Source organism: Protobothrops mucrosquamatus, unplaced genomic scaffold, assembly GCF_001527695.2.
Source record: "Protobothrops mucrosquamatus isolate PMUCROS unplaced genomic scaffold, P.Mucros_1.0 scaffold1879, whole genome shotgun sequence".
NCBI classification, from domain to species: domain Eukaryota; kingdom Metazoa; phylum Chordata; class Lepidosauria; order Squamata; family Viperidae; genus Protobothrops; species Protobothrops mucrosquamatus.
The window spans coordinates 26530-46046 of NW_015388006.1; the positions used below are offsets into that span (position 1 = coordinate 26530).

The window sequence follows — 19517 nt, forward strand, 5'->3', positions numbered from 1 at the left end:
CCCTTTTTGGCCATGGTCGTTAAGTGGATCCCACTGTCATTAAGCGAATCCGGCCTGCCCTATTGACTCGGCTTGTCGGAGGCCGCAAGGGGTGATCACGTGACCCCGGGGTCCTGCAACATGCCAGTTGCCAAGTGCCTGAATTTTGATCACATGACCTGGGACAGTCATAAGTCTTTTCAGTGCCGTTGTAGCTTTGGACAGTCACTAAGCGAACGGTTATAAGTCGAGGACTTCCTGTAATACATCTCTGCCCCCCCCCCGGGCTCCCAAATTTTTGGAAGAAGATCAGCAGCTCAGCTCAAGGGGTTGCTTGGACCCTCCTCCCCCCCCCCGCTAAATTCCCACTACAAATCCCATGCGTCACTTACTTTCCTGTGGTACAGCTTCCGTGAAGCAGACAAGAAGGAGCAGCAGAAATATCTTCATTTTGTTCTCCAGCGAGAAAGAGCCAGCCACAGGTGTCTATTTGTGTGTGTGTGTTTGTGTGTGTGTGTGTGTACCTTGGTGTGCCAAGAGGGAAAATATCAATCCTCAGTCTTCCTGGGTCTGGAAGCAGGCTGCGAATCCTGCAATTTATCTTTTCATGCTGGGTTAATAAGTAAGCAACGTGCCAGGGGTGGGAAATTAAACCCCCGTGTCATTGGATGTCGGAACCATGACACCCTGTTTATCAAGGGTCAGGATAAGGGGCTTGGGGGTCTTTTAAGGGGTTTGGTGGAAAAACTGCAAGCAACGGGGGGGGGGGGCAGAATCAATATTTGCCTCCCGTCTTTTGAACTTGATTCTTTCCGAGGAAGGAGTTAAGTAACAGGGGATTCCTGCCAAGCGCGTTTGGGTAACTTGAGTTTAAACATAAATTACCGGCAATTACCGGGATAACTGTGACCTGGAATGACGGAGAATCTCCATATAGACATTGAGTTTAAACATAAATGATCCCTAAACATGCTTGGATAAGCACACGTCCATCGTGAAGACAAAAATGAAAAAAAATGAAAAATAAAAATATAAAAAAATAACACAATGAGTAAAATATTAAAATAATAATTAAAAATAATAAATACGTTAATTTAAAAAAAACAAAAAAACAAACCCAGAGAGTAGACTCAAGGGACCAGTAGGTCTGTTTCTAGTCCTCTTGAAGGCCACTCCTGGTATTTTTCTAGCCCTTTTGAAAATCCTGGTCCTCTTGAAGGTGGCTCCTGATATGATTCTAGTCCTGGTATGTTTCTAGTCCTCTTGAAGGGCACTCCTGGTATTTTTCTAGCCCTTTTGAAAATCCTGGTCCTCTTGAAGGTGGCTCCTGGTATGATTCTAGTCCTGGTGTGTTTCTAGTCCTCTTGAAGGGCACTCCTGGTATTTTTCTAGCCCTTTTGAAAATCCTGGTCCTCTTGAAGGTGGCTCCTGGTATGATTCTAGTCCTGGTATGTTTCTAGTCCTCTTGAAGGCCCCTCCTGGTATTTTTCTAGCCCTTTTGAAAATCCTTGTCCTCTTGAAGGTGGCTCCTGGTATGATTCTAGTCCTGGTATGTTTCTAGTCCTCTTGAAGGTTCCTTCTGGAATGTTTCTAGTCCTCTTGAAGGCTGCTCTCTGTGACAGCTTATGCAAAAGAGAGGCCAGATTCTCACAACCTGCTCCATTGAAGGAATTGTTTTCTCTCCAAGAGGCCAAACTTGGTTAGTTTGATGCAGCTTTTTTTTTTTGTGGCTTAGCCTGGGTCACTAACTTCTTGAACCGAATCGCGGACTGAATACCCGTGTTCGGCAAGTTGTGGTATGAAAACCAGCCAAGATTTACCCCACGATGAGCATCTAACCCGCGGCTGGGAAAGTTGAGAGTTTGACGACGGTCCCTTCTCCGTTTCGCGCTTGGCGAGGAGAGCGGCGTTCAGAGACGCTCCCTTCGGCTTTCAGCCCGCCGCTCGACACGTGGGAATGTTTGGCCGGCTGGTTCCGGGGCAAGCCAAGCACGTGGGAACGGGGCGTTTGCGCCTCCCTCGCTTCCTCGCAGGTACATCCTGGGTTCAACGGAGCCCCTAGCGCAGCGATCGCCGTTCGTGCAGGCTTGGAAAGCCAGATAAGGGAGGCGTCAAGGAGGGGGGGCGCAAATCTTGCAAATCGGGGTGAAGAGTCAGGCACGGGCCTTCCCGGGTCAGCGAGGGTCGTTTGGAGGAGGTGCATTCGCAGAACAGCCCCCAGGTCAGCCGGGGACGCTCTCCCCCCCCCCCGCGGGGCTGGCGTTTATTTTTAGGCAGTGTTGCAAGATCTGCAAAAAAAATAAATAAATTAGAGGCTGTTTTGCTTTTTTCTCGCCTCTCCTGCAATTGCAGGGGTCGGCCACAAGGAGGCGACAGAACCCTCAAAATGCAATCCTTCCTCTCTCTTTCTTTCTTTCTTTTTCTATCTGTCTGTCTGTCTATCTATCTATCTATCTATCTATCTATCTATCTATCTATCTATCTATCTATCTATCTCTCCTCCCCCTCGCTCTCTTTCATTATCTATCTATCTATCTATCTATCTATCTATCTATCTATCTATCTATCTATCTATCTATCTATCTATCTATCTATCTATCTATCTATCTCTCCTCCCCCTCGCTCTCTTTCATTATCTATCTATCTATCTATCTATCTATCTATCTATCTATCTATCTATCTATCTATCTATCTATCTATCTATCTAATTGTTGTTATTAGTTGGGAAGTCGTGTCCGACCCATCGTGATCCCATGGACATAATTCCCCCAGGCCTTCCTGTCCTCTACCATCTTCTGGAGTCCATTTAAGCTCTGCCTGCCTGCCTGCCTGCCTGCCTGCCTGCCTATCATCTATCTATCTATCTATCTATCTATCTATCTATCTATCTATCTATCTATCTATCATCTATCTATCTATCTATCATTAAATACATTTTGATCTCTCTCTCCAAAGTAACATAGAGCAGTGTCTCTCAATTTGAGCAACTTAAAGATAGGTTGCTAACTCCCAGAATTCCCCAGCCACCATGTTTTAAGATGGGTGGACTTCAATTCCCAGAATTCCCCAGCCAGCACGCTTAACGATGGGTGGATTTCAGCTCCCAGAGCATGCTGGCTGAGGAATTCTGGGAGTTGAAGTCCACCCGTCTTAAAAGTTGCCAAAAGTTTAGAAACACTGTCATACCATATTACTCTTCTTTCTAACAGGGCCCCCTTCGCCCTTCCCCAAGGCATAAATCCATTTTTCCTCTCTGCCCTGGCAGGACTTATGGCATCGGCGCTGCCCCCCAATTTCTCTTGGGTCGTCTCAGGCCTGTTGGCTGGGCTGGCCATGCCCCGGCTGCCTGCTCATTACAAGTACATGCATGACCACGGGATCCGGCACCTGGTGTCGCTCACCGAGCGGAATCCGCCTTATCACGACACCTGCCCGGGCATCCAAGTGCACCGTCTACGCATTGCCGACTTCTGCTCCCCCTCGGCCGAACAGATCCAGCGGTTTCTGCAGATTGTGGAAGATGCCAACGCCAAGGGGGAGGTAAGGGGGGGGTTGGCTATTGCAGCGATGCCCACTCATTATGGGCCTGACACCCCTGCGAGGTAGGGCAGTCCAAAGAATAGACATGGCAAAGATTTCTAAGAATGTTATAATGTTTCTCAGCCTTGTTAATTTTAAGAGGGGTGGGCTTCAACTGCCAGAATTCCCCAGCCAGCGTGCTTTAAGAGGGGTGGGCTTCAGCTCCCAGAATTCCCCAGCCAGCATGCTTTAAGAGGGGTGGGCTTCAGCTCCCAGAATTCCCCAGCCAGCGCGCTTTAAGAGGGGTGGGCTTCAGCTCCCAGAATTCCCCAGCCACCATGCTTTAAGAGGGGTGGACTTCAACTCCCAGACTAAACCATGCTGAACTGGGGAATCCTGGAAGTTGAAGACCACCCCTCTTAAAGTTTCCAGGGGTTAAAAAACACCATTTTGGACCCTACAGGAAGTCCTTGACTTACAACAACTCATTTAGTGACTGGTTTCACATTCATTTGTCTTTGTATTTCTTTCTCACGGTTTTTGCTTTTTTTTTCTCTTTTTCTTTATATTCGTTTGCCTTCACTTTTTATCTTCCGTTTTAAAAGTTGTAATGAAAATCACATGGAAAAAGCAAAAAAAGGGGGAAAAAAACCCTTGAAATGTTTGTTTGTTTTTTTTCCCATCCGCCAGGCTGTGGCTGTTCATTGTTTGCTGGGCTTCGGAAGGACGGGAACCATGTTGGCCTGTTACCTTACAAAGGCCCACAAAATCAGTGGGGCAGACGCCATCCAGAAAATCCGCCAACTGCGTCCGGGCTCCATCGAGACGTACGATCAGGAGAAAGCAGTAGTCCAGTTCTACCAGCGTACAAAATAGACGCAGGAAAGGATGAAACTGGCCTGTGAGAAAGAACACAACGGTTGTGTCTCTTTCGGCTCCTTTCTGGGGGGAAAACAAGTTATAACAAGTTCACTTGAGAGAGTGGATCTAACAGGGATCCGGTCTGACTGGAGTCACACACAAAATCACAAAGTCCCTTTATCATATTATTATCATTATCATCATCATTATTATTATTATTATTACTACTACTACTACTACCATTATTGTTGTTGTTTGTTGTCATTGTTATTATCATTATTAATAATAACGCTAATGATAATATAATTTTAAAAAGTTGGAAGGGACCTTGGAGGTCATCTAGTCCAACCCCCTGCTCAGGCAGGAAAAACTCTACCATTTCAGACAAATGGCTGTCCAGTCTGTTCTTAACAGCCATTTATCTGACATGGTATAGGGCAGGGGTCTTCAAACCTGGCCCTTTTAGGACTTGTGGACTTCAACTCCCAGAATTCCTCAGCCACGGTGCCTGGCTGAGGAATTCTGGGAATTGAAGTCCACAAATCTTGAAAGGGCCAAGTTTGAAGACCCCTCGTATAGGGTTTTCTGCCTGAGTAGGGGGTTGGACTAGATGACCTCCAAGGTCCCTTCCAATTATTATTATTATTATTATTAGTAGTAGTAGTAGTAGTAGTAGTAGTAGTAGTAGTAGTAGTAGTAGTAGTAGTAGTATTATAGATATGATAAATGGAACTTTGTGATTGTGTGTGTGTGTGTGTGTGTGTGTGTGTATCGGTATCTGTTGGTTCTCTCCGAGTTAGTTGAAGTTAACCTTCTCAAGACTGAAGCATTCAGATCTCCGGGGCCGTTTTGCAAACTACGACTCCCATCCCAGAGGTGAAAAAGATCCGCCTTCATAAACCTGGCGAGTTGTTGTGTGTGTCTTTGGGTGTAGGAAAAGGGAAACGTTGAGGGAGAAAACGACTCAAGACGGATCCGGAGAAAATCCTAAATTTTAAGGTTTAAAACAGGGATCTTCAAACTTGGCCCTTTCATGACTTGTGGACTTCAACTCCCAGAATTCCTCAGCCAGGCAGGCTGAGGAATTCTGGGAGTTGAAGTCCACAAGTCATGAAAGGGCCCAGTTTGAAGAGCCCTGGTTTAGAATCTCGAGTTTCAAGGAGAGGGAGTTTCTGGTTAAGGAATGCCTTGAAGATAAGAAACTCTCATCATAATAATAAAAAGTTAGATTGTTCCTACGGCTGCCAGGCTATTTATTTGCAGGTGGTCCTCCATTTACAACCATAATTCCAAGTTGTTATGGTCGCCAGTGACCATGACCGATTTTATGACCTCTTTTTGCGGCCGTTGTTAAACAAACGCAGGGGGTTATTAAAAGAAGCTGGTTAAATTCCTTATAGGACAGGGGTCTTCAAACTTGGCCCTTTGATGACTGGTGGACTTCAACTTCCAGAATTCCTCAGCCAGGCACGGGTACCTGGCTGAGGAATTCTGGGAGTTGAAGTCCACAAGTCATCAAAGGGCCAAGTTTGAAGAGCCCTGCATTAAGGGAATCCGTTTTATCCAATGTATTTAAAAACAGCCCTGAAAAAGATGATTTGCCGCCATTTTTCACATTTACGACCGGGGCAGCCATTTTGATCACGTGATCAAAATTCAGACGCTTTGTCAACTGACTCGTCTTTATGACGGGTGCAGCGTCGCTGGGGGGGGTCACGTGCTCCTCTTTGGCGACCTTCTGACAAGCATGGGGAAGCCGGAATTCATTTAACGACCGTTTAATTACCCTTATAACTGCAATGACTCACTTAACAACTGTGGCAAAAAGGTCATAAAATGGGGCAAAACTCACGCAACGGCTGTCTAGCTTAGCGGCTGAAGTATCGGGCTCAGTTGAGGTCGTAAGTCGAGGACTAGTGTAAATTTACAGAAAGAATATTCTGTTTACCTCCCAATGCAATCAAAACACTGGCCCTCAAACTCTTCCTCACCTCCTGAACCAGCCTATATTTTCTACTTCTGGGCCTGCCCACCTCCCCGCAGCCAGGATTATGGGCCAGGGTGCTCCTAGAGAGGAACCGGAGCGTTCCCACGCAAGGCCAAGCCCCCCGGATCAAAACGTTTCACGCATGAAGTCCCAGCCACAAAAGGGAACGCCAATCCTCAAAAGGGGATTAAATCTGAGAAATTCTACACCCCCAAATAAGTTTTCAGCTCCCCAAATTAGGGGGGGTTCAGCTCTTTGCAAGGAGTCAAGTCAGTTGCCGCTCAGCAGCCGGGTTTCCATCATTGAGCAGGTACCCCTTTGGGGGAGGGGGGGCGAGGGTCCCATCAGAGACCCCCCTCCCAAGCCTTGGATCAACGTCAGATCGGCAGCTTGTTAGGATGATCTTCCCTTTGTGCCTTCAGGAAGTCAACTCAAAGCGGAGTTGATCTGCCACAACTTGAGCGTTTTGTGTGTGTGTGTGTGTGTGTGCAAGAGACCCACTTTTTTTAAAAAAAAACAATGGGAGATGAGGATTTTTTTTCAATGCAGACAAGGGGGGGAGGGAGAGTCTTGTAAGAGCACAATCGCTCATTTGTGTAGTTTGCAACGGATTTTCAATCCTTGCCTTCAGCGGTGGAATTACGCGTTCCCGCTCTGCTCTTCCTACCTCGCAGGGCTGTGGTGCAGCAGGGAGGAAAGCCAGAGGATAAATTTAAAAAGAAAGGAAGAGGAGAGAAAAAATCATGCAATTGGGATTATACACACACACACACACACACACACAGAGAGAGAGAGAGAGAGAGAGAGACAGACTAGATAGATAGATAGATAGATAGATAGATAGATAGATAGATAGATAGATAGATATAATCCCAACTGCATGATTTTAAAATATAGTATATAGTATGTATGTATACATACATACATACATACATACATACATACATACATACATACATACATACATACATACATACTATATTTTAAAATCTTAGTTAGCCATACCCCACCTGGTCATTGAGACTGGTGGCCAGATAAATAGGAGGGAGGCAGGGAGGAAGGAAGGAAGGAAGGAAAGAAAAGAAAGAAAGAAAGAAAGAAAGAAAAAGAAGGAGAGGGAATGAGGGAGGGAAGGTGAAGGAAGGAAAGAAAGAGAAAGAAAGAAAGAAAGAAAGAAGGAATGGGAGGGGGGAAGGTGAAGGAAGGAAGGAGAATTGGAGAAGGAGGGAGGGGAAGAAAGAAGGAAGGAGAGAACTGGAAAGGGGAGAGGGAGGAAGGAAGGAAGAAGAATTGGAGGAGAGGGAGAAGGGAGGGAGGGTGGGTGGGAGATTGGGAAGGGAGGGAGAGAAAAAAGGAAGGAAGGGAAAGAAACAAAAAAAGGCAGGCAGGCAAGAAGGAAGGAAAAGGAGGAAATAAGGATAAGGAAGCTAAAGGGAAAGAAAGACAATAAGTCTTTTTTTAAAAAAAACAAACCAAAAAACAAATGAACAAAGACAACTTGAGGTCCCTCTGCTTGCAGCAATACCTGTTGGGGACCAAGAAGGCAGATTTGGCTCAAGGTCCGCCTGTGTCCAATCCTGCATTTTAGTCTCTGAATTCAGAGGAGGGGTGTGGGGGGGAATGAACACAACCCCATCCCCTTTTTTGCCCTCAAAACCCATCCCCCTTTGGGCCCAGCCACGATCAAGCACCGGCAGGTCCCCCCAGTGCAGCCTCTCTCCAGGGAGGGATCCGGTGTCTCCTGCGCGGCCCAGACCTGGATTATCTTAAAAGCCACCTTCAAGCCATATCTTGTTTCCGCCCCTCCAAAGCGGTGATTATAAAAGGATGGAGGAGGGAGGATAATCTCCTCTTTTGGGATACCCACAGCCCATGAATGTTGGCTTCCTGCCTCGGAAGGCTGGGGGGAGCCCCCTCAAATGCAGGAAACAGGTCTGGGTGGGATTTAGAAGCAGCAGGTGGGGTATTAAATGACTTCATTGTGTGCTTCCTTGCAATCGGCCACGGAGCGTCTGTGAGGAGGGGGCCGCCACAGAGCACTATCAGGGCCTGCTCTGGGAAGGAAGAGAAAAAGAGAAAGAAAGAAAGAAAAAGAAAGAAAGAAAGAAGAGGAAGGAAGGAAGGACGAAAAGGGGAAGGAAGGAAGGATACCAAAAGGGAAGGAGGGAGGGAGGATATGAGAAGGAAGGAAAAAAGGGAGGACTACTGCAACATCAAGAAAATTGTGTAGTTTTGCCCCAAATGAAAGGGTTCAGCTCCCAGAATTCCGCAGCCGACCCGGCTTTAAAGCCGTTGTCTGTCTATCTATCTATCTATCTATCTATCTATCTATCTATCTATCTATCTATCTATCTATCTATCTATCTATCTATCTATCTATCTATCTATCTATCTACCTACCTATCCATCCATCCATCCATCCCCTCTCTCTCTGTCTGTCTCCATCCATATCTATCTATCTATCCATCCATATCTCTCTCTCTCTCTCTCTCTCTGTCTGTCTCCATTCATATCTATCTATCCATCCATCTCTCTCTCTCTCTGTCTCCATCCATATCTATCTATCCATCCATCCATCCATCCATATCTCTCTCTCTCTCTCTGTCTCCATATCTGTCTGTCTGTCTGTCTGTCTATCTATCTATCTATCTATCTATCTATCTATCTATCTATCTATCTATCTATCTATCTATCTATCTATCTATCTATCTATCTATCTATCTATCTATCTATCTATCTATCTATCTATCTCTAAATTTACACTTTGTACATTTTACAAAACACCCCACTTCATTTAGCGTGGTGTTTTTTGCAACCTTAGCCATTTATTTCCAGGTTTGGTGGGCTTCCAGCATTCCCCAGATGACCCAACTTTTAAACACAGGAATTGACTGCCATTCCCACGTGCCGGCTGGGGAATGCTGGGAGTTGAAGTCCAACCTTATCTTCAACGTTGCCCAAGTTGAGAAAAAACGCTGATTTTTTTAGTGGAACCCCTCCAGGGTTTCTGCCCCACCGGGGGAGGGGAAAAAAACTACATATCCCAGACACCTTTGCAAAAATAAATCTCTCCTCTCTCTTCTCCCCCTCCCGTGTCAAGCCACGCCCCCTCCCCTTTCCCTCTCCCCTTTAAAGCGCCCCGGTCCTGCCTTTGCCTCGCGGCGATTGGCGCGTTTGGAAGGCGCAGGAAGCGCTTTCGGGCACGCGATTGGCCGTTGCCCTGGCAACCAAGAGGCTGGGGGTGGGGGGGAGCGGAGCAAAGCCCCCGCCCCTCCATTGTGTGGGAAGTTTCCCCGGACGAGCGCTTCTCCGGGACGGAGTTTCCACGTCGGGCGCCCGCTGGCTTTCTGCCGCCCGTGGAAACGAAGTGGCTCCGAATCCGGGTTCGCGGGGCAGATGCAAGAAAAGGGGTTGCATTTGCGCTTCGGAGCAGCCGCGGAGTAAATTGCACGCAGCGCAGGGGAAGAGCGCAGCGCCGCTCGCCCGCGGGCGCCACGTTGCAAAACTACCGGCGCGCAAAGTTAGCCTAGCAGCGCTTTGCAGAGCCGCGGATGGCGGCGGCGGCTTCCGGCCGGTGCCTGTCCGGACCGGACCGAGAGCCCTGGCCGGGAGTGGGCATCTTCCGCCGGAGGCAAGCAGGTAAGATCCCGGACGGTCCGGTTCTCCCCGCCCCCTCCAGAAACCCTGCGATCCGGGTCTCTTGCGCTTCGTGGAGTGGGTGGTCGTGTGAACCACGTTACGCAATGAAACTCTCGAGTTTGCATGACATTTGGGGGCCGCAGGGTGCTGTTCTGAACCCGTGCTGGGCTAAACCCGGGTTTTATGTGGCGCATCCCACCGAGGATTAGTCGGGGGACACACACACACACACACACACACACACACACACACACACACACACACAAAGAAGCAGAAAATCCGGGATTTTCCAGCGGCTTTTGAAGCAGGATAGTAGCGTCTGCCTCACTGAGGACCAGTCTCTTGAAATGCTTCCCTGGCCCAGGAAGTGCTGGCCGCTTAGCCGGGCGCCTGGGTGGGTTCATTTCCCACGGAGCAGCCGAGAAGAGGGGATCCCCAATTATGAGAGAGAGTGGGGAGCATCCGGTAGCTCTGTTCACACAAACGCATGTAACCCCCTTCTTGCATTCTCCGCTGTCTGCCTTCTACAGCCTGTTTGTTTATTAAATGTGTTTATTATTAAATGTATCTGCCACCCAGAGCGACTTCGTGCTGCTTACAGGGCCGTAAAATCATAAATATAAAAAAGCATTTAGCCATCATGTTATGCCCAAGTTGGCACATCTTGCGCCAATGCACAAGATTGGGCCTTTGGGTTAGTAGTTAAACAGGTTGTGTGACTTGAGCCCCTCCAGAATTCTCATATTCTCTTCCTCCAGCCTGGGGGCCTCCCAGGGACTACAATTCCCATCCCAGCTCCAGCCTGCTAGCCTTCTGATTTGCTTCCTCCTAGATTTAAAAACTCCCAGGAAAGGGACTAAGAGAGATTGAGGGGGCAAAAAAAAAATCCTGACTTTTGAGGATCGTTGCTCTGGAAAGCAAAACTTAAATATGTTTTGCCCTGGGAAATGGATCCAAGGAAGCGGAAGTTTTGTTCCTTTAATTTGAAAAGACACAAAATTTTACCCTGCTATTTGTAACAGCCAGAATGGATGGCTTGGTGAGGGATCCAGGAAGAACAGAATTATATTGCATTTTGTGGGCAGGGGGCTGTTGGTGCTGGTTGGGGTTTCCCCTTAAAAGTGGGGTACAATTTGTAGGGAATAAAATCACTTCATTGAATCGCTTTGTTAAAGTTCGGGCCGCTATAGAAATTGGATAAATAAAATAAGTGTTTAAGACAGACCTTTTTGGTCTCTTCTTCGCCCCTAAGACAGATGTCTCATTTTTCCCCCCTTTTTCTCTATCCAAGTTGATGAACTGGTCAAGAAATGAAGATGTAGAGAAGGGAGAAAATTACTAAATCGGGTTTTGGATTTAATGGACGCGTTGGTGGGTTTATTTTACAGCAATGTGGTGTGCCTGCGGGAGTAAATTCTCTTTCTTCTGAAAAAAATGTTCTTTTTTTGTTTTGAAAAATGCCCATATCTGTTCCTTGTAAGCCTGCAGGTGGAATAACTCAAATTCAGACACATTTTTCCAAAGGGAATTCGCTTTAATGGCGAGAAAATTGCACAGGGTATTTGATCTTGACCGCCACCAGCAACAAATAAAATAAACAAATAAAATAGTTTAAGCAAAAGACACCTACCTGCTTTGGTATTCTTATCAGATGGGGAAACTAGCAAATCACAAATTAAAATTCTTGCTCCTCCTAGTTGTAAAGGCTGCTGGGAAGATGGTCCTTGAGAAATACGTGGGAGAAAATGCTGGCAAAATTTGCCAATTTATTTATTTGCCTGCTCAGTTTGCAACTGACCCTGAAGCCAATTACTCACTTCTCAGCCTAACCTACCTCGCAGGGTTCTTGTGAGGATAAAATGAAACCAGCCAGGAGCGTTTGAAAGGTTAAGCTGCTTAGAGAGGCCCTGTCCAGTTTTACAGTAGGATTTATTTCTGCTAATTTTCAAGAAGCCTATTATTGGATACTCAGCTGCGGACTTCTGCACTTTAATCTGAATTGCCTGCCTTCTATCTTAAAGCGGTATTTTTTTAAAAAAAATTGGGAATAAAATCTCTTTTTTTTCCCCCAAGCTGGTCCTAAAGTTTTGCACTTTTTCGTGGTGCAAAATGCAGAGCGGGCCAAATCCTTTGAAGTTTGTGTGTGGCAGAGATTAAAGAAAAAGCGGCATTATCTCCTCTTTTTAATTGAGCAAAATTGCAGACAGGAAGAGAAAGTGGAGAAAATAACCCTGCGATTGGCTTGTTTTTCTGAAATTGATGCCGCCAGTGATGGAGGGTGGACCAGCTTTTTTGTGGGGCTGACGGTGGATTGTTTTTTTAGAAGCGGAAATGGAGCTTGAAGTAAAATTTAATTCAAACTGGCCTAGCTAAAGGCAAAATAGAGGTTGCTACAGGGACAAAGACGGGGGAAAGGTAATAATCACAGGAACAAAAGGAGATAAAATGGGGGCAATTAAATAAAGTGCTTTTTTCTCATGGACACAACCATGATCCCAAGACACCACCGTTAACCTGGTTAGTTCCAAACTTGTGTTTGCATTTCCACAAGCTGCCCAAGGTAGCCCTCATCTTATTGACCATTTAGCAACCATTTGAAGCTACAACTGCACATGAAAACGTGGCTTGTGACCGTTTTTCACACTTAACAACCATTGCCAGTGTAGAAATACATTCCGAGGCGGAAGCCTTTTTGAAATTATAGCGTGTCTTTCAAAAACAAGACAAAATAGCTATTTTACGCAGCTTGCCCCTTACTGGATTTTCTTTAGAACGAAAATAAGTTTACGATTCTCCAGTCTTTTCTTTCCTTTTGCCAACTTTGCTCCACCAGGGCTCGGTCAATGCTGAAGGAGAAATTTCTCACTGAACGCCCGCGTTGTACGGACAGATCTGCGGGAGATGAAAAGCAGGACTCGGGTGCGAGACATCCCGGCCTGCGCTTTGCAGGCGTCTCTGGAAGGCTGTGTTGAAAAGCCAGCGGCGTGGTGGTGCACAAGGACGGTGTGATTGTGGGCTGGCATCCTCTTCCCTTTCGCTAGAGGTTGCTCCCCAAATATCCTGTGCTGGGGAGGGTCTCGGCATAGCGGTCGTCCTACGCAGCATTTGGCCTGGATAACTGTGCTATGAATTGGTTGCTGAGGTTTGCCTGCGTTATCCTGGTCTGCAGCAGCCTTGCTGAAGGTAAGTGGGTCTCCTAGATGGGAGGTTTCCCCCATGGACCCCCGCCAAAACTGAGAATACAATTGGGGGGGGGTCAATCCACTGTCCCCTTGTGACCTCTCAGCTCTGTCTTTTGCCAGTAACATGCACTTAATTCGTAAAACAGAAGCTTCTTCCTCCCCTTGAGGCATTTTTGAGACCACCTTGATTTTAAAAGGTGGCCTTCAAATATGAGGTGGAAAAACGGAAGCCTCGTCCTCCTTTGGAAGAATTTCAATACGGCCTTGATCTAAAAGGGTGGCCTTCAAAAATGAGGTAGAAAAACGGAAGCCTCTTCCTTCCCTTTGAGGAATTTTGAGACCACCTTGATTTAAAAAGGTGGCCTTCAAACATGAGGTGGAAAAACGGAAGCCTCGTCCTCCTTTGGAGGAATTTCAGTATGGCCTCGATCTAAAAGGGCGGCCTTCAAAAATGAGGTAGAAAAACAGAAGCCTCTTTTTTCCACTTGGAGGAATTTTGGCCAAAAGCAAGTTTCACGGGAGGGTGGGGGCTTCCCCAAAAAATGAGGTAGAAAAACGGAAGCCTCAGAAAGGCTTAAATTCAGAGCGGCTGATTGTAATATACTTTCTCTCGATGTTTCTTCCAGCAGGTAACAACAAAGCAGAACCTCGCATGGTGGTCGGCCGCAAAGGGGAAAGAGCCCTTTTGCACTGCAACCTGCTGAAGCCAGACGAGACAAGCCCCCCTCTTTACGTCATTGAGTGGGTCCGGTTTGGTTTCCCGCTCCCCATCTTCATCAAATTCGGGCTGTATTCCCCCCGTGTGGATCCAGACTACGTTGGTGAGTGACTTGTGGCAGAAGTTCAACCGGGAAAGCTTTCCCCTCCCCCTGGTCTGGGCTCAATTGGTGACAGTCTGAGCCTTTGGCAAAACATTCATCCGTTTAAGTTTTATAGTTTTAATGTGTGGTTTTTAATAATAATATCCATTTAGGTTTGGACAACCATTTGTCTGGAATTTTACAGGGTCTCCTGCTTGAGCAGGGGGTTGGTCTAGAAGACCTCCAGGGTCCCTTCCGAATCCTCTTACGGGTAGTCCTCGACCAAATTTTCTGTTGCGAAGCGAGACATTTTTTTTAAGTGAGTTTTGCTCCATTTTTACGACCTTTCTTATCACGGTTGTTAAGTGAATCACTGCGGTTCTTAAATTAGTAAGTGAATCTGGCTTTCCCCATTGACTCTGCTTGCCAGAAGGTCGCAAAAGGGGAATCACGTGACCGCGGATCACTGCGACCGTCATAAACGCGAGTCAGTTGCCAAGCGTCCGAATTTTGATCCCTTAAACCAGGGGTCTTCAAACTTGCCCCTTTTATGACTTGTGGACCTCAACTCCCAGAATTCCTCAGCCAGCCTCCATTTTGTTTGTTAGATTTAAGACAGGGGTCTCCAAACTTGGCCCTTTTCTGACTTGTGGACTTCAGCTCCCAGAAGTGCCTGGCTGAGGAATTCTGGGAGTTGAAGTCCACAAGTCATAAAAAGGGCCAAGTTTGAAGACCCCTTGGTCGTGAGTGTGAAAAATAGTCATAAGCCACTTTTTCAGTGCCGTTGTAACTTCAAACGGACACTAAATGAGCGACTGTAAGTTGAACCTGTATCTAAACTTTGACACCTTGTGGAAATGGTGTCTTGGGACCATCATCGTGTCCCTAAGGAAAAAAAGATATTTAATTCCCCCGTTTCATTTCATTTCCAAAACAGTCACTAAACGAACTGTTTTAAATCAAGGATCACCAGTATTCTAGGTTCTGTATGTCTTTTGATTCTGATAAAATGGCTGCAGCCGTCCTAGCAACACGCCTTTGCTTTGATTTCCCATAAAACAAAGGAGTCTCGTGGATTTCTGGAGCACCGTCATAAATTTAGCCATAAACCAATTTAGTCACTTCATTTCGAGGGCAAGAAGCAAAGTTCAGTCAGGCTGGGGCCTCTTGTTTCAAATGGTAAAGCCCGTAGGATAATAAAGCTCCGTTAAAATACTTCAAAAGGTGCCTTTATTATGTCTCACACAGCCCTACTGGTGAATAAAATCCCACGTTTCATCCCATTTGGGTGGATTGCAGATTCAATTTCTCTCTCTCTTTTTTTTTTAAGCCTGCAATAACCCCCACATTTGAGAAATCCTGGCTGTCTTCCAAAGAGAAAAGGCCTTTTAATATGTAGACAATGGACTGGGCTGGCCCAGGAGGGTGTGTTTGTGTTTGCAGACAGGTGCTGGAGACTTTGCCCGTATTTATTGATGGCAAGATTGAGTTAGAGGCAATGGAGCTTCAGGGTGTGTTTGTTTTGAGAAGTAGGGAAACCCAAGCAAAGAAATACAAAATATTCTTTGGTCTCAGTCAGGTCTGCGGCTACCAGTTTTCCCCTTCAATTCCTGTTTATCACATAGTGTAATTTAAGGAAAACAAGGATGTGAGGTGACACAATATCAGTTTTCCAATATTTGAGGGGCTGCCACAGAGAAGAGGGGGGGGTCAACCTGTTCTCCAAAGCACCCGGAGGCAGGACAAGAAGCAACGGTTGGAAACTTAAATCAGGGAGAGAAGCAATCTGGAATTAAGGAGAAATTTCCTAACAGTGAGAACAATTAACCGGTGGAACAACTTGCCATCAGAAGTTGTGAGTGCTCCAGCACTGGAAGTTTTAAAGAAGAGACTGAACAATCGTTTGTCTGAAATGATATAAGGTTTCCTGCCTGAGCAGGGGGTTGGACTAGAAGACCTCCAAGGTCCCTTCCAACTCTGTTATTCTGAATAATAAGATGGTGCCCAGGTTGGTATCTCAATAAAAGAGTTGGCTTCAAGTTTGGAGACCAACAATCCCAGGGGGGAGTTGTTCTGTGTGGCAATGCTACAAAACTGGGCCTATATACAATGTTCAGCTGTTGAAACTATAGACTACAGCAGGGGTCTCCAACTGTGGCAACCTTAAGACTTGTGGACTTCAACTCCCAGAATTCCCCAGATAATGCTGGATTATCCTTTTTTTTTTTTCCTTCGGGAAAGTCAGGAACTGATTCTCAAATGAGTTGGGAAATGTCATGGGTTCCTCAACAACAACAACAACAACAACAAAAAAAGGATTTTCCAGCATTCTCCGGAATGTTCTGGCATTTTCTGGAACATTCTGTTTTCAGGAGCGGGCATTTAGCGCCTCGCCTGACTTTGTGTCATTTCTGGGGAAGCTTCTTGGGTGTTGTGTAGTGGGAATGACCAAAATGACACAAGATTTGCTTCAGACAATATCTTGGGTGGTGGTGGTGGCCCCAAATGGCTGCCTTTTGCCTCCCCCCCCCCCTTCTTTATCCGCTCGCCCTCTTTTTTTTCCCCCTCCTCTCCCTTTTTCCGGGTCAGGGATTTTTAAGAGGCGTCTCTGTCTGATTGTCTGGCCAACCTTTTGAACCCTTTTCTTAACAACCGAGGGTGGGAATCCTTCTCGGGATTGTAAAATCCCTGGCGGACTTGCTCAGACTGGTTGCCTATGAATATCTGGAGTTGTCCTGCTTTAATTGCTGGCTGTTTTTTCTTTTGCATTCTCAAATATCTGCCAATTGGGTTTGGCCAAAGACAAAATCTAGACTGCAACAGGGGTTGATTAAGCCAGACAACCTCATGGTTTGCAAGGAAGGGAAACAGCAGGGAATTAGAAAATGGAGATTATAGCTTAGATCTGGCTTCTATCTAGAGATTTTTATCAGGAGAAAATCCTAAACTGAGTTAGTTGTAGATTCAGGCTTTAGTGAAAACTTCCTTGAGTAAGGTAGGATCTGAACTCCTGTCCATCATCTCCTTCCTTCCTTCCTTCCTTCCTTCCTTCCTTCCTTCCTTCCTTCCTTCCTTCTTTCCTTCTTTCCTTCCTCCCATTCTATTCTATTCTTTCCTTCCCTTGCTTCCTTCCTTCTTTCCCTCCCATTCGCTTTTCCCTCTCATTCTCTCCTTCCTTCCTTCCTTCCTTCCTTCCTTTTCATCTTTTTCTTTCTTTCTTTCTTTCTTTCTTTCTTTCTTTCTTTCTTTCTTTCTTTCTTTCTTTCATTCTTTCTCTTTCTGTGATTCCACCCACTCAAACCATGTGATTCTGGATAGTGTAAGGCATTTTAAAAAAAAGGAAAAAAACCCCACCATGTAACAAACTTGCCACATAACAAGAAACAAATACAATATAAGAAAAATAAATAAAAAAGGAACAAGCTTGTCACTTAAGACGCATACAATGTAAGAAAATAAAGCAAGGAAAAAACCCCACCACATAACTGGAAACGAATACAATACACAATTATCAATAAATCACGGGGGATAAGTAATAAATAATATAATTAATCTGCTCACATTTTGCTAATAATGTCAGTGCTGTAGACCTGCCTAGCTGGACTAGAAATAAATCATAGTTAGTTCACTTTCTTTGTCCAAATGTCTGTTTCTAAGCACAAGGAATAAGCATGCAAAGATACAAGAATATTAGATTTTGCCTTGCAATTCAGGCTACTGTATAAACAGAGGCGTTGTGTTTGATAAACTGGGTGGCAGCAAGCAGATAGAATAAAATTAAACATGCATCGGTTTCTGTTTATTTGTTCTTGATTGCCTGTATATACACACAAATGTGCACACACCCTCAAACCAGGCCACAATTCATCAGGGTAGCTGAAAGCTTACAGAACTTGCTCCCTTGCCCTACATCCAAATTTACTGCTTTAATTCTGAATTCTTTTAAAGCAGCGTTTCTCAACCTTGATCACTTGATTACTTAGTCCATATAAACAAGTTCACTTTGTTATGGGAACCGTCTGCTTCAAATCCACACCTGTTCTGGTGTCCTTGAAAAGATTTCAGGCTCTCTCAGTCTTCAGCTGAATCGAAGAGGTTTCGTTTCTCCATCTAACCCACTCGAAAGCAACACACACACCCCTTACTCTAAAGGCAAGTTGAAACGGAGAGGCACGTAGCTGCCCTTTGAAACTGTATTTATTTATTTATTTATTTATTTATTATGCCGCCCATCTCATTGATAGAGCAATTCTGGGTGGCCATCTTGGAACTGCAGGAGGGGTATGTGTGGCCATCAGACTTTGAAAATCAGGTCATAAGTAGCTCTTGTGGGGGGGTTCCATCATAACTGTGAACTGATTGCTAAGCGATCAGTCGTAAGTCGAGGACTAACTGTAAAGACGAAGCTGAGAGGCGATAGGAGCTTTTCATTAACAAAATGGTTATGTTTTCTCCTTTTGCAATGCAGGTCGAGTACGGATCCAAGCGGGGGCCTCTCTGCAGATCGACCGACTGCGTGCCGAGGATCAGGGCTGGTACGAATGCCGGGTGCTGTTCCTCAACCGCCCCAACAACGATGATGAATTCCAGAACGGCACCTGGATCCACCTGATTGTCAATTGTAAGCTTTGGGTGTCCTTTTCCTTCTGACCAGGGTCTGTCTGTCGGGTCAGACAGTAAGTGGAAAAAATTCAGTAGAACCATGGTTCTGTTCAAGAGGGGGGTGGACTAGAAGACCTCCAAGGTCCCTTCCAACTCTGTTGTTCTGTTCTATTCTACTCTATTCATTTTCTATGTTCTGTTCATTTTCTCTTCTCTTCTACTATTCTATTCTATTTTCTATTCTATTAATTTTCTAATTTATTTTATATTTCTGTTCTACTCTATTCATTTTCTCATCTATCCATTTTCTATATTCTATCCATTTTCTATTCATTTTCTCTTCTATTCTGTATTTCTGTTGTCTTCTATTCTCTTCTATTCATTTTCTCTTCTCTTCTGTTCATTTTCTCTTCTATCCATTTTCTCCTTTCTATTCTGTATATCTGTTCTCTTCTATTCTGTATTTCTGTTCTCTTCTATTCCTTTTCTATTCCTATTCTATTCTATTCTGTCGCGTAATTCTATTCTATCGTGTAATTCTATTCTATTCTATTTTGTATTCTATTCTATTTTGTATTCTATTCTATTCCTATTCCTATTCTGACATTAAATTCCCTGGACAGTCTATTTCGATCATCTGGGGTTGCAAAATTGTTCAGAAGCATCTGTATTTTGAGGGTGTGGGGAGGACTTAGAATAGTCTTTACATTTTATCATGATACTGTTTCTAACATCAGAGGCGCTTTTATACAGGATTTTGCAGAAGGCAGCGGGCGCAGAAAACTGCCTCTCATAATTTGTGGCCTGTTTGCCCATTTTATTTTTTCCTTCCCTTTGAAAAAATAAAATAAAAAATGTGACTTTTCCCCTTTCAAAGTAGACCAGAAGGAGACTTAGCAAAGATTGTGACCATCCTACACCCACATAGAGACACACACATGTTGATCC

The 19517-nt window shown here is 45.3% G+C and overlaps 3 protein-coding genes across 3 annotated transcripts in view; 2 read left to right on the forward strand and 1 right to left on the reverse strand.

Annotated features, from left to right (window-relative positions):
• The window catches only part of LOC107294247 (serum amyloid P-component-like), a 1117-nt gene extending 1103 nt beyond the window's left edge, over positions 1–14 (reverse strand). Inside the window, exon 1 of the mRNA XM_015823463.1 lies at positions 2–14. Within this exon, the coding sequence (XP_015678949.1) occupies positions 2–14 (13 nt within the window). The remainder of the gene's footprint in view (position 1) is intronic.
• A 1986-nt stretch (positions 15–2000) lies between these two features.
• Positions 2001–4531, forward strand: DUSP23 (dual specificity phosphatase 23). The gene is made up of 3 exons (XM_015823464.1): positions 2001–2012; positions 3245–3519; positions 4189–4531. Exons 2-3 carry the CDS (start codon positions 3250–3252, stop codon positions 4372–4374), a joined length of 456 nt encoding a protein of 151 aa, XP_015678950.1. The 5' UTR covers positions 2001–2012; positions 3245–3249; the 3' UTR covers positions 4375–4531.
• Positions 4532–13110: 8579 nt separating this feature from the next.
• The window catches only part of IGSF9 (immunoglobulin superfamily member 9), a 22280-nt gene continuing 15873 nt past the window's right edge, over positions 13111–19517 (forward strand). The window contains exons 1-3 of the mRNA XM_029285577.1: positions 13111–13168; positions 13794–13988; positions 18436–18588. Coding sequence (XP_029141410.1) covers positions 13111–13168; positions 13794–13988; positions 18436–18588 — 406 coding nt within the window. The remainder of the gene's footprint in view (positions 13169–13793; positions 13989–18435; positions 18589–19517) is intronic.